Raw genomic sequence first — 11931 nt, forward strand, 5'->3', positions numbered from 1 at the left:
TACTTTGGAGAGAAGGGAGCGTGATCACTGCCTCCCTCATCGTTACCTGAATTTCCCACTATTTTCAAGGCAGAATGGTATAAGATTCTCCTGGCAAGTATACGGGACTTGTATTTACCCATTACGAGCCCACTGGAAGCTGTTTTGAATGCCAACAGTTTTCCTACACATTACTACGCATGGTAATGTGTTGCGAATTTGATATTTCCATATTTATACGTCCTGTAAACGTGAATGACCTGTGGACATTTCTATTTTTTGATAAGAATAAGTGGGACGAAGGCGCTGTGTGTTTTGGACAACAGTGTGCATGTTCCGACAACTCGTATTTGAAGCTCCTCAATTTTCCTATTAGCAGGGCGTCTGCAGGGTGTGTGGGATCCTTCGTGACAGGACAAACGAAGAGGGGGCGTGGGTGTCGGTGGCTCGTTGACAGTTGCGGGAAGACTGTCACATACAGGCCGACCAGTCTGTCACCTGATTTCTGCGTGGCTGCCAGGCAGGCAGCGAAATGCGGAAGTTTTCCTGTGGACGTATCAGCGGCCGCGGGAGTCAAAAACGCAGATCTGGTTTGCTGTCTGTCAGACACGTTTCATTCTCAACGACAGTCTCACATCGCCGTTCCATCCGGTGTTGACGGAAACCATCTTCCACAAGATGGCCCGCTGTTATATACGGAATTCGTGTTTAGAAAAAATTTTAATCTTTAGTAGAGACGGTAGTAGCAGAATTACGGGGTGTTTCGGCCGTTATGTTCAGTATTATACAGATGGGTGGGAGTCCTAAGCTGAGTAGTTTCAAATAGGAATTCAGTGGTCGGGAGTGATTAAATTAGTTAGTTTTTATTGCAATGAACGTCTTACTCTGTCCAGCAATAATGTAAGCTCCTATCAATTGTTCAACATGACGAACGCCCGTCTCAATGAAAACATCAAAACGGCTCATAAAACATTTCACTAACAGAACTGAAAACTGTGTTAAAAACTATTTGGCTCTATGCCTTGCACGCGATGTTTTTGGTAGCGCTGTAACAGCAGCCCCATCGGTACTCTCAAAAAAAAAAAAAAAAAAAGTTCAAATGGCTCTAAGCACTATGGGACTTAACATCTGAGATCATCAGTCCCCTAGAACTTAGAACTACTTAAACCTAACTAACCTAAGGACATCACACACGCCCACGCCCGAGGCAGGATTCGAACCTGCGACCGTAGCGGTCGCGCGGTTCCCGACTGAAGCGCCTAGAACCGCTCAGCCACCGCGGCCGGCTCGATACTCTCTTCAACGTTTTCTTGGAAGAGAGGATTTCACTGTAGAGTTGACGAGGAATGTTGAATCTTGACCAGCATGAGCCAACGTCACATCCTCAAATACTCCTGTGCCTATAGTTCTTCGTAGCTCTTCGCAGTACTCTATACGTTCGTTCGTTGTTCCCCGCACCGCACTCGGCAAGTTGCTGAGACAGATAGTATTCCATCTTCGAGAACCAGCTATCAGCTCTAGGATCGTTGATATTTTTAACAATATCGGGAGTCCGATATATCGATATTTGAAAGTTTATCTTAATCAGCTCATGCTGTATCCAAAGTAGCATCGATAAATCGATATATCGACGGAAAAAATATGGTCTCGCTTGGCTGTACAAATATCGGCTGCACATTGTAAATGTACTGCCCGTTTTAGAGCTGTATATTTAAGTACTGATTAATTATTAGATATTCTGTGCATCAACAAACTAGCAGCCTATCTATACCGCTTACAGCAAGAATTGAAAGGACAACGATGCACTTTCACTCTTGACGATAACCACTTTGCTAACAATGGTAACTGCATGTAAGTGGCGCAATAAAAGGTGTCCGATGGGTCCGTCGTTCGGTTTCGTCACACATCGGAGTTGTCCGGAACACTTCGTGTCGACTTCCCTGTTTCTTCATTTCTGCCAACGCCAGCGACCTAGCAGTTGTAGTGTCAAAATTGCGTGGTGGAGCCAAGCGTTGCAGTTTCAGCTGGTGGCGCCGGGCGCCGATTACGTCAGCATTTCCCCTCATACGTCACCGCCCACCGCAAAGACCAGTCTCGTCATTTAGATTTTTGTTCATCGTTTTCAGGCAAGTCTTTTTGAAGTATTCCGATGTTCTTTAAGGCAACTGGTATGCTATTTCTTCATACTGAAAATTGTTGTGTTGGCAGAAGTGCCAACACCGTGTTACTAGAGGAGGCCGAAATGCACGCGTTTTAGCTCACGCAGGCTGGCGTGAAGAGAGAAGAACTATACTGACGTGAGGTCTGGAACATGACAAGGAATTAGAATTCAGAAAGCGGACGTAATTAGTTTGATGCTTAACTTTAATCCATTAATGATGAACGTCTCTCTTGACGGTACATGAGTCACAATATTAACTGTTCAGAAGACATAGTAACTGAATATGGCGCCTTGCTAGGTCGTAGCAAATGACGTAGCTGAAGGCTATGCTAAACTGTCGTCTCTGCAAATGAGAGCGTAGGTAGTCAGTGAACCATCGCTAGCAAAGTCGGCTGTACAACTGGGGCGAGTGCAAGGGAGTCTCTCTCTAGACTAGACCTGCCGTGTGGCGGCGCTCGGTCTGCAATCACTGATAGTGGCGACACGCGGGTCCGACGTATACTAACGGACCGCGTCCGATTTAAAGGCTACCACCTAGCAAGTGGGGTGTCTGGCGGTGACACCACAAAAATCATGTTATTCCATTCACCCCGCCACCACCGAGTGCAATCGGACTACTTTTGCGCCACATATAGTTGCTTCACATAGTCGAAGAGAAAGGTTGGGCATAATGAAAGGTAAAAGAGTAGAAAGACTCCTTCACACAGTGAAAGTAAAATTACGTTGTGCTACAATTTGCGGGACGGAGTGGCCGAGCGGTTCTAGGCGCTACAGTCTGGAACCGCGCGACGGCTACGGTCCCAGGTTCGAATCCTGCCTCGGGCATGGATGTGTGTTATGTCCTTAGGTTAGGTAGGTTTAAGTAGTTCTAAGTTCTAGGGGACTGATGACCTCAGAACCCGCATCTCGTGGTCGTGCGGTAGCGTTCTCGCTTCCCACGCCCGGGTTCCCGGGTTCGATTCCCGGCGGGGTCAGGGATTTTCTCTGCCTCGTGATGGCTGGGTGTTGTGTGCTGTCCTTAGGTTAGTTAGGTTTAAGTAGTTCTAAGTTCTAGGGGACTTATGACCACAGCAGTTGAGTCCCATAGTGCTCAGAGCCATTTTTGACCTCAGAAGTTAAGTCCCATAGTGCTCAGAGCCATTCGACCCCTTTTTCTACTACAACTTCAAATGAACAACATCAAATATTTATCGAAAATTGTGAAAAAATATTACAAGAAATAAAAGCGGAATTTTATGTGCCCATCGATAGAGGGATTAGTCAAGGGCTGTATTCGTTTTATCGACGTACATTAACGGGGACAGTGAAACACAGAGGGTAAACAGCGACCTAGCAGCGAAAGCACCGCCTTGGCCTGCGTTGGCTGCTACAGCCGTGCAGTAGCGCTGCTCAGTCGCTGCTGGCGTTCTGCTTATTCTTTGCGTTTTACTGTCCCCATTAATACACGTGGATAAAACGAATACAGCACTTGACTAACCTGGAATCGCTCTATCGAATGGAAACGATAAATTCCGCTTTAAAAGTAATTTTGTTTGTAACGGGAAAGAAACCTCCGGTAAAGCATACCTACTTGGGGACTCATGACATACTACTGAAGTGAGTTAGCAATTATTAATAAAGTTGGTACATTTGCGGTGCGAGGCGCCACTACACAACGTCAGTTTTGGCTCTGACGGCCACTTGCCTGCAAGATGCCGTACTCGGCTGGCGACGGTCCGTAGTCGAAAGGTGAGGCGGCGCTGGAGCAGACCAGCAGAGCTGCGACCGCGGCGGCCGCCACCGCCAGAAGCGTCGTGGAGTGTGCCATCTCTGTTTGCGCTCCTCTGTGTTGTCGCCGGCTTTAAATGTGGCGAAACGGTGCGCAGCCGGTGTCTATATACGCACGCACGGCCGCCTCCCCCACTCCCGGTTCGGCGGCTGCGACACGGTGGCGCGTGAGAGCCCCTTTTCCTGCTATCGGGAAGATGACGAGACTGCGCTTCCGAGAAGGCGCTTGCCCAACAGGGGCTCGTTACGCCTTATCAGCTGCTGCCTGCCCCGGCTGTCAGTCGCGCCTCTCCGCGAACAGAGCAGGGGAACCGTAAAGGCGTCGCCCACCTGCGACAGATCCCCGTGCAAACAGTCAGCTGTGTGCGGCTTGACACCTTCGTAAGACTGCGCTGAAGTGTCTGCAGCCGCTGACGTCCGCCTTGGGAGAGGTGTGCGCACGCGCCAACATCTTGCCGCCCCTGCTGTGATCGGCTCGCCGTCGACCGGCGCTTCCGTTCCAGCTGAGCGCCAGCGCAAGAGAGCTTCTCACAGTTGCTGCACCGTTTGCATAACGTAATCTGTACGTTTCGATCTATAGTGACGTACTAAGTACTCACAGGCTGGATCGCTCTATGTAATAACATCAGATACTTCCGGAACCGTAAAAGATGTCGTTATTCCGTTTTCAATCGGATGAAGTACAAGAAATGTGATGATGATGTGATGGAGAGAGGGTAGGGCACACGACGGCAAGGTCTTCAGCACCCGCTCAGTGACAGATTGAGACGGGTGTCAAGAAAAGACTCAGAACAATAAGATTAAACAGAACGTGAGACACAGGAAACAAGTTTGGAAAACTATGTGCCTACCCACACCGAAGCGTGGGACGAAGCATGCCGCCAGTAGTAAAACATGGACAACTCAGGAAGAAAGTGCTAGAGGGAGCTAAAGCAATATAGCAGATGGTAGTGGCTGGCTGACCGCAAGGAAAAGAGGGAGGAGTCAGCCACTGTGCAGTACACTAAAACCTCCAGCCTGAAAGTTTAGGCCAGAGTCCAGACACATCACAAAACTTTAAAACCCTAGACACACACGTCTCATCATTAGCTAAAACACAGGGCAGATCCCCATCAACTCGTGCTTCTGCCCTTGCATCACGGTATAAAATGCAGTCTGTTAAAATGTGCCGGACACAGATGTGCACACCACAAGCTTAACACGCTGGAATTTAGAGGTTTCGACAATAATACGTCTTTAATAGTGCCGTGAAATCGTCTTGTGAGGTTTTCTTGGATGAAGTACAAGAAAACCTCACAAGACGATGTACGTTCCATTTCACGCCACTATTAAAGACGTATCATCGTCGCAACCTCTAAATGCCAGCGTGTTAAAAAGCCTGTATAACTTTGCATTTTTCGATTTGCTGTTTTTGTTATGAAAACAACGTCCATTGCTGACCTTCCTTCTCGAAAACCCATGTATCCCTCGATAAGCAAACCGAATCCAATTCGGCAGGACGGCGATTCAAGCACCATAAATTCATACAAATTCAGCTTTTTCGTCGCTCCCATAATCGCTAAAGGTATAGGTTGGAATATTGCCTTTGAAAAGAGACACAGACGATTTCCTTCCGATTCCTTCCGCAATCCAAGCTTGTGCTCCATCTGCAATGATCATCGATGGACGGAATCTTTGTCCCTTCATTGATTAACAGGCTTTCAGATATTACTTTTACTCACTCCTTCAGATTTCTGACGCATACATTATGTGCTACATCTTAAACTCTGATTCCCTCTATAAATTCCACACTCGTTGGGACTGGCTGTATTAAAGTAGATATTAAAGATAAGTAAATGAATACGAAAAAATATTGTAAAAGATCCGACATGAAAAAATTGGAAATTTGTAGGCAGCTCCTATGGGACCAAACTGCTGACGTCATCGGTCCCTAGACTTACACACTACTTAATCTAACTTAAACTAACTTACGCTAAGCAGAACACACACACCCAGGCCCGAGGGAGCTCTCGAACCTCCGACATGAAAAAAACTGTTGTGAGTGATCAATTATAATATTTTAATTACTTACGTTTGGGCACTACCTACGACAACCGATATGAATTTAGATAAAAAGTTATCAAATTTTCTGGAATGTGAGTTAATTGGAAAAATAGAAACGTAATAAAAACACAGGAGCATACTAGGATATCACTTTACAAAACAGTTATGTGGTAGCGAATTATAAGTCACAAGCAGACAACAATATAGCTACAGCCAAGGACCAGACATGTTGTTTCTCATAACGGTAGGAAGGTGTAAAAGATTCGAAGAACAGGAACAATAGCATTAGGAAAGACCTTAATATCTGTAGCCTTAGAAAAAAATTAAACATAATAGAAGATATCTCAACAAACTAATAAAGTGAATGAACTACGAAAGAGGACTTCTCGAAACTAGAAACTACAAATCATGACTACGAAGAACAATTCGCAAATCGATAGAGTACGCAGCAGGCATGCGTTTGTCGCAGAAAATACGTCATATGGCATTGCGTCACCTGCTTATAGAATGGATAGCGTCTTAGATCTTCGTAGTTGACTGTTTACACAAATTAGAAAAAGAGCCATCTTTCTCAAAGACGAAACCTCCGTGTGGACAGCGGCTTTCCTATTGCCTAATACACGGGGTACACACGATATGAAAAGTAGGGTTGGGATCATATTATTCTGCTCAGTAACATCACTCATCACATTCCCTCCCGATCGGCTCGGGGCTGTCACTTAACCACATGTCGCAACTAAAGTAGCAGAACTCGCGCAATATTGAACACTGAACGTTCGCTAAAACCATGAATTAGACGTTATATGAAACGGGAAGTAGCAAATTTCTTTCAAGAGATAAAAAACTGAAAATACAGTAGTTGGAATTCGGTGTGCATCCGAAATCGTTTCGCTTTGGTCGCTTATTAAGAACCTGTGTTCGATCTGTAAAACAGTCAACAGGCTAAGAAACAGAAAGATGTAAGTAATTTATGTTAACTGAATCTTGAGTCGGTTCTTGGTAGAACAATATTACAATAAATGAAAAGCGCTAATTTGCTTTTCTTCTACAGTATTACTTTTATTGTGTTAATCGGTTTTCTGCTTACAAGACCATCTTCACACATTTACTGACTATTGTCACCAAAGATGTTAAAACATTGAAAGAGAAGTTACACTTCTAGATTGAAGGAGAAATGTACATTAAATAACATGCTGATAATAAAATGTAAAAAGTAAAAAAATTTAACAGTAAAAAAATAAAAACGGTGTAAACAGGAAAAAGCTTTAACGCAAAACACGAACAGTAAACCTACATAAAGGTTTATATTAATAAACAAAAACAATAAAATAAAATAAAATTAGTACTTGACAACGGTACTTCAGGAACGCGATACTCAAACCAATTAAAATACTTTGTATTTTTTACATTGTATTACCACCACACTGTGAAAGATGTTATTTACTGTACATTTCTGCTTCAATTTGGATGTGTAACTTCTCTTCCAATGTTGTTTACAAACACTGTAACGTCTTTGGCGACAACAGACTGTAAATATCTGAAGATGGCCTTGTAAGCCGAAAACCGGTTAACACAATAAAAGTAATACTGTAGAACAAAAGCAAGCTAGCGCTTTTCATTTACTAAGTAATTTAGTTTATATTCGACGAACTTTCTGTACTGTGTTAACATATTTTCATCGTTCCAAAATAGACTTACATAATTACACTTTAAGAAGTAGCGAACGAAACAAAATTTCTTACGGAACTATTGTAGAAGTCTCCACTGGAATAAATAGGTCAGGAATCGACCAAATATTGAAGTCCTTAGATTTGTTGACTGCTGATTGAGAAATCCGTGGTCATGACGCAACTGACGATTCGGATACTGGTAGAGATAACAAGAAAACGAAGGCCAAATTACGAGCAACCGGTAGTCTCGTATCGACGATAGGAATCCGTCACCAGCAGGCTGTACTGGCAACACAGGTACAGCTTCCATTACTTAAACTTGAAGCGCGTTAGAATACAACTGGCGTTTGTGACGGCTGCTGATTGGCAATGGGCAGTATTTCCCCGCAATTCCACTTCAACCTTTCCTCCAGCGAATGCAGCATTTGTATTAGGTACTATAACAGTAACTGGAATTGGCAACACACGATGTTGAACGGCAGTAGCGACAAATGCCATGTGGCTGAAGGTTTGCGGCGCTTTTAAGTACAATATGAAGGTTTCGGAGTCCTGGGTACTCTCTACGCTCACGGTAACTGTAAATGAAATACACCAACCCAAATACGCGCGTGCACACACACACACACACACACACACACACACACACAACTACGCACCAAGAATTATCTGAATGGGACTGAAATCGGCAGATGTGATGTACGTATAAAGACAAACTAATGATTACAGTTTCAAAAATAGGATGACTCGTTCAAGAGAAAGAGCTTCATAAACTGAGCAAGTCAGTAACACGTTAGTCCCCTTCGGGCCCTTATGCAAGCACTTATTAGGTGATGGCGATCACTGATGGCGTTTCAGGATGTCCTCCTGAGGGGTGTCGTGTCAAATTCTGTCCAATTGGCGCATTAGATCGTCAAAATCCCAAGCCAGTTGGAGGGCCCTGCCCATGAAGCTCCAAACGTTCTCAGTTGGGGAGAGCTTCTGTGAGTATGGTTTATTAAGCAAGAAGGCAAGCAGAAAAACTCTCGCCGTAGGCGGGCGGGAATTATCTTGCTGAAATTTAAGCTCAGGATGGCTTGCCATGAAGGGCAACAAACCGCTGGCCTATGGCGGCCGAATGTGAAGTTCGTATCCCACCGCTGTCCAAAACATCTCTAGACACGTCTTCGTTGGTCATCGGGGCTCATCACTAAAGACAATTCTACTCCAGTGGATGATGATGATGATGATGATGTTTGGTTAATGGGGCGCTCAACTGCGCGGTTATCAGCAAACGTACAAATTTCCAACCTTTGCTCAGTCCAATCTCGCCACTTTCAGGAATAACACAAACACCCATTCATCTCGAGGCAGGATAAATTCCTGACCGCGCCGGTAATCGAACCCGGGGCCCAGTGCTCGGGAAGCGAGAACGCGACCGCGAGACCACGAGCTGTGGACTCCAGTGAATGTGATCCGAGGCCGAAGACGTGTGTCGACCGCCACGGACAGGAGTCGGATACCAACTTGGGACTCGCCCGCCACAAGACCATACAGTCCGGACTGACGATCTGGCGTGCCATTTCATTTTATAGGGCATTTCATAGGGGGGGAGTCCTTCGGTTGTCATCCGCGTCGCCCTTACAGTACAGCGGTATGTCGACGATATTCTACACTCCGTTTTGTTCCCCTTCATGGCAAGCCATCCTGAGCTTACATTTCAGCAAGATAATGCCTACCCATACACAGCCACAGTTTCTACTGTTTGTCTTCCTTCTTTCCATACCGTATCTTGACCAGCTTGGTCACCGGATCTCTCCCTAATTGACAATGTTTGGAGCACTGTGGGCAGGGCCCTCAAACCAGCTCGGGATTTTGACATCTAATGCACCAACTGGACAGAATTTGGCGTAATATTTCTCAGGAGGAGATCCAATAACTCTGCAAATCAATGTCAAGTCGAACAAATGTTTGCATAAGGGCCAGACGTGGGCCAGCGGGTTACTCTTGCCTTGGAAGGACCAACGGTACCGATCGGTCGCCGTGTCATCCTCTGCCCAGAGGCGTCAAATGGTTCAAATGGCTCTGAGCACTATGGGACTCAACTGCTGTGGTTATCAGTCCCCTAGAACTTAGAACTACTTAAACCTAACTAACCTAAGGACATCACACACATCCAAGCCCGAGGCAGGATTCGAACCTGCGACCGTAGCAGTCCCACGGTTCCGGACTGCGCGGCTAGAACCGCGAGACCACCGCGGCCGGCTCTAGAGGCGTCACTGGATGCGGATATGAAGGGGCATGTCGTTAGCACACCGCTCTCCCAGCCGTTTCGTCAGTTTACGAGACCGGAGCCGCTACTTCTCAGTCAAGTAGTTCCTCAGTTTGCCTCACAAGGGCTGAGAGCACCCCGCTTGCCAACAGCGCTCGGCAGACCGGATGGTCACCGATCCAAGTGCTAGCCCAGACCGATAGCGCTTAACTTCGGTGATCTGACGGGAATCGGTGTCACCACTGCGGAAAGGCCTTTGGCCAACGGGTTACTGACTTACTCAATTTATGAAGCTCTTTCTCTTGAATAAATAATCCCTTTTTTCTGAGATTTTAATCATTTTTGTCTGTACATGTACATCACATCTACCGATTTCCGTCCCATTCAGGTAGTTCCTTCGTTATGCATCTTTCTTTTCTTTTTTCTTAGAATGTACTTCAGCAAGACAATACCCGGCCATACTTGTCTAGGATTGTGCAACCCTTCGTCGAACAACGAGGTTAGCATTGATTTTCTGGTGCGCTCGTTCGCCTATCAAGTCTCCCATCAAACGTGAGATTCTCTACCGAGCGAAGAGCTGGGTCACTGATCACCACAATGGACTCGCATCCGGGAAGGCAGCGATTTGAATCCCCGTTTGGATCCTTATTCAGGTTTTCTGTGCTACCTGCAAGTCACTGGTATCTCTGGACAGGTCATGGCCGATTTCCTTCTCCACCCTTCCCCAATCTATGCGTGTACTCAGTCTCTTAGGGCCTCATCGTCGAAATGAAACCGTAACGTTCCTTTCTTCATTCTTTCTGAGGTACACTCGCTCGGCGATTCGTCCGTCACGATCCTGTAGTGACCATCGTTCAGGGTTATGTGGGCTCAGGTAAAAGCGAAAGGAGTGCCATTTTCTACTCAGCGACAATTATTGAGTGTCCCGTAAACGGCGCCCAAAGAAAATTGCGCTCACAAAAGATCGAGGAAAAGTCCACTAATTATCCTGCCCTAACTCCGCAGCTTGTCCGACAGAGAGAACAGAGGACTCTTACGTGTTGTTTTACTTTATAGCCACTACTGATGGTTAAAGAGCACTGGAAATACTCGAACAAGGACAGTAGTGCCAATATTTTTGCAATAGACAGTGATCATAATGTCTCGTACCCTCTTCGTTTCATAATTCAGAGTGTTATGTGCTTGTAAGCAAGTGTCGTGTGATGCTGCACTTTGATGATCGTCTAATCTAAGCAGCTTAAAAATGGTTCAAATGGCTCTGAGCACTATGGGACTCAACTGCTGAGGTCATAAGTCCCCTAGAACTTAGAACTACGTAAACCTAACTAACCTAAGGACAACACACACATCCATGCCCGAGGCAGGATTCGAACCTGCGACCGTAGCGGTCGCGCGGTTCCAGACTGTAGCGCCAGAACCGCTCGGCCACCAGCGGCCGGCTTAAGCAGCTTAAGTGTGGTCTTAAGCATCCCTCGGCGATCGCTGATTTCTATTTCGAACAACGCCAAATCACGGTTTTGTTTACTTTGGTTCTCTTTAAGACATATGAGTAAACTTCAGAGCGGCCGTCTGAATTGACGCGAATGTTCGTTGACACTTCCATATCGAACGTATAAGCACACAAAGCGTACGAACTGAAGACTACGGTAATTTAAGCGTAATTATTCAAGTCGCCATCCACTGGAGAGCAGTTAGTCCGTGAGTTTGTGAGCAGATAGTTTCCAGAAATACAGGTCTCAAATTTGAGATTTTTGTATGGGCGCAGATTTCACTCGGAAAAGTTTATATTTTTCATGCGATGGCGTTCATAGTCTCCTGTTTCATACTGAATTATCAAGAGTCAGAACCCTTCAAAAATTCTCTTAATCTTCAAAAGTGTTACATTGTCATGTACCTAACCTGTGGTTAAAAGTGCACTTCGCCACATCTGTCCTTTTTGGGATTGCAAGTTCCACAAAAGGTGATATATGTTGAGGCTATGAGCAGCATAGTACTAACCGTGTAGCTCCACAGAGAACCCGACAAGAACGAGTACGCAATGGTTTGCGCACAGTCGTAGATGC

General features: G+C 45.6%; 1 protein-coding gene across 1 annotated transcript in view; it reads right to left on the minus strand.

Moving 5' to 3' along the window:
* Positions 1–4013, minus strand: part of LOC126262662 (probable salivary secreted peptide) — a 38777-nt gene extending 34764 nt beyond the window's left edge. Inside the window, exon 1 of the mRNA XM_049959432.1 lies at positions 3825–4013. Within this exon, the coding sequence (XP_049815389.1) occupies positions 3825–3947 (123 nt within the window). The 5' untranslated portion in view covers positions 3948–4013. The remainder of the gene's footprint in view (positions 1–3824) is intronic.
* Positions 4014–11931: the final 7918 nt, after the last annotated feature.

This window comes from Schistocerca nitens, chromosome 6 (genome assembly GCF_023898315.1).
Source record: "Schistocerca nitens isolate TAMUIC-IGC-003100 chromosome 6, iqSchNite1.1, whole genome shotgun sequence".
NCBI classification, from domain to species: domain Eukaryota; kingdom Metazoa; phylum Arthropoda; class Insecta; order Orthoptera; family Acrididae; genus Schistocerca; species Schistocerca nitens.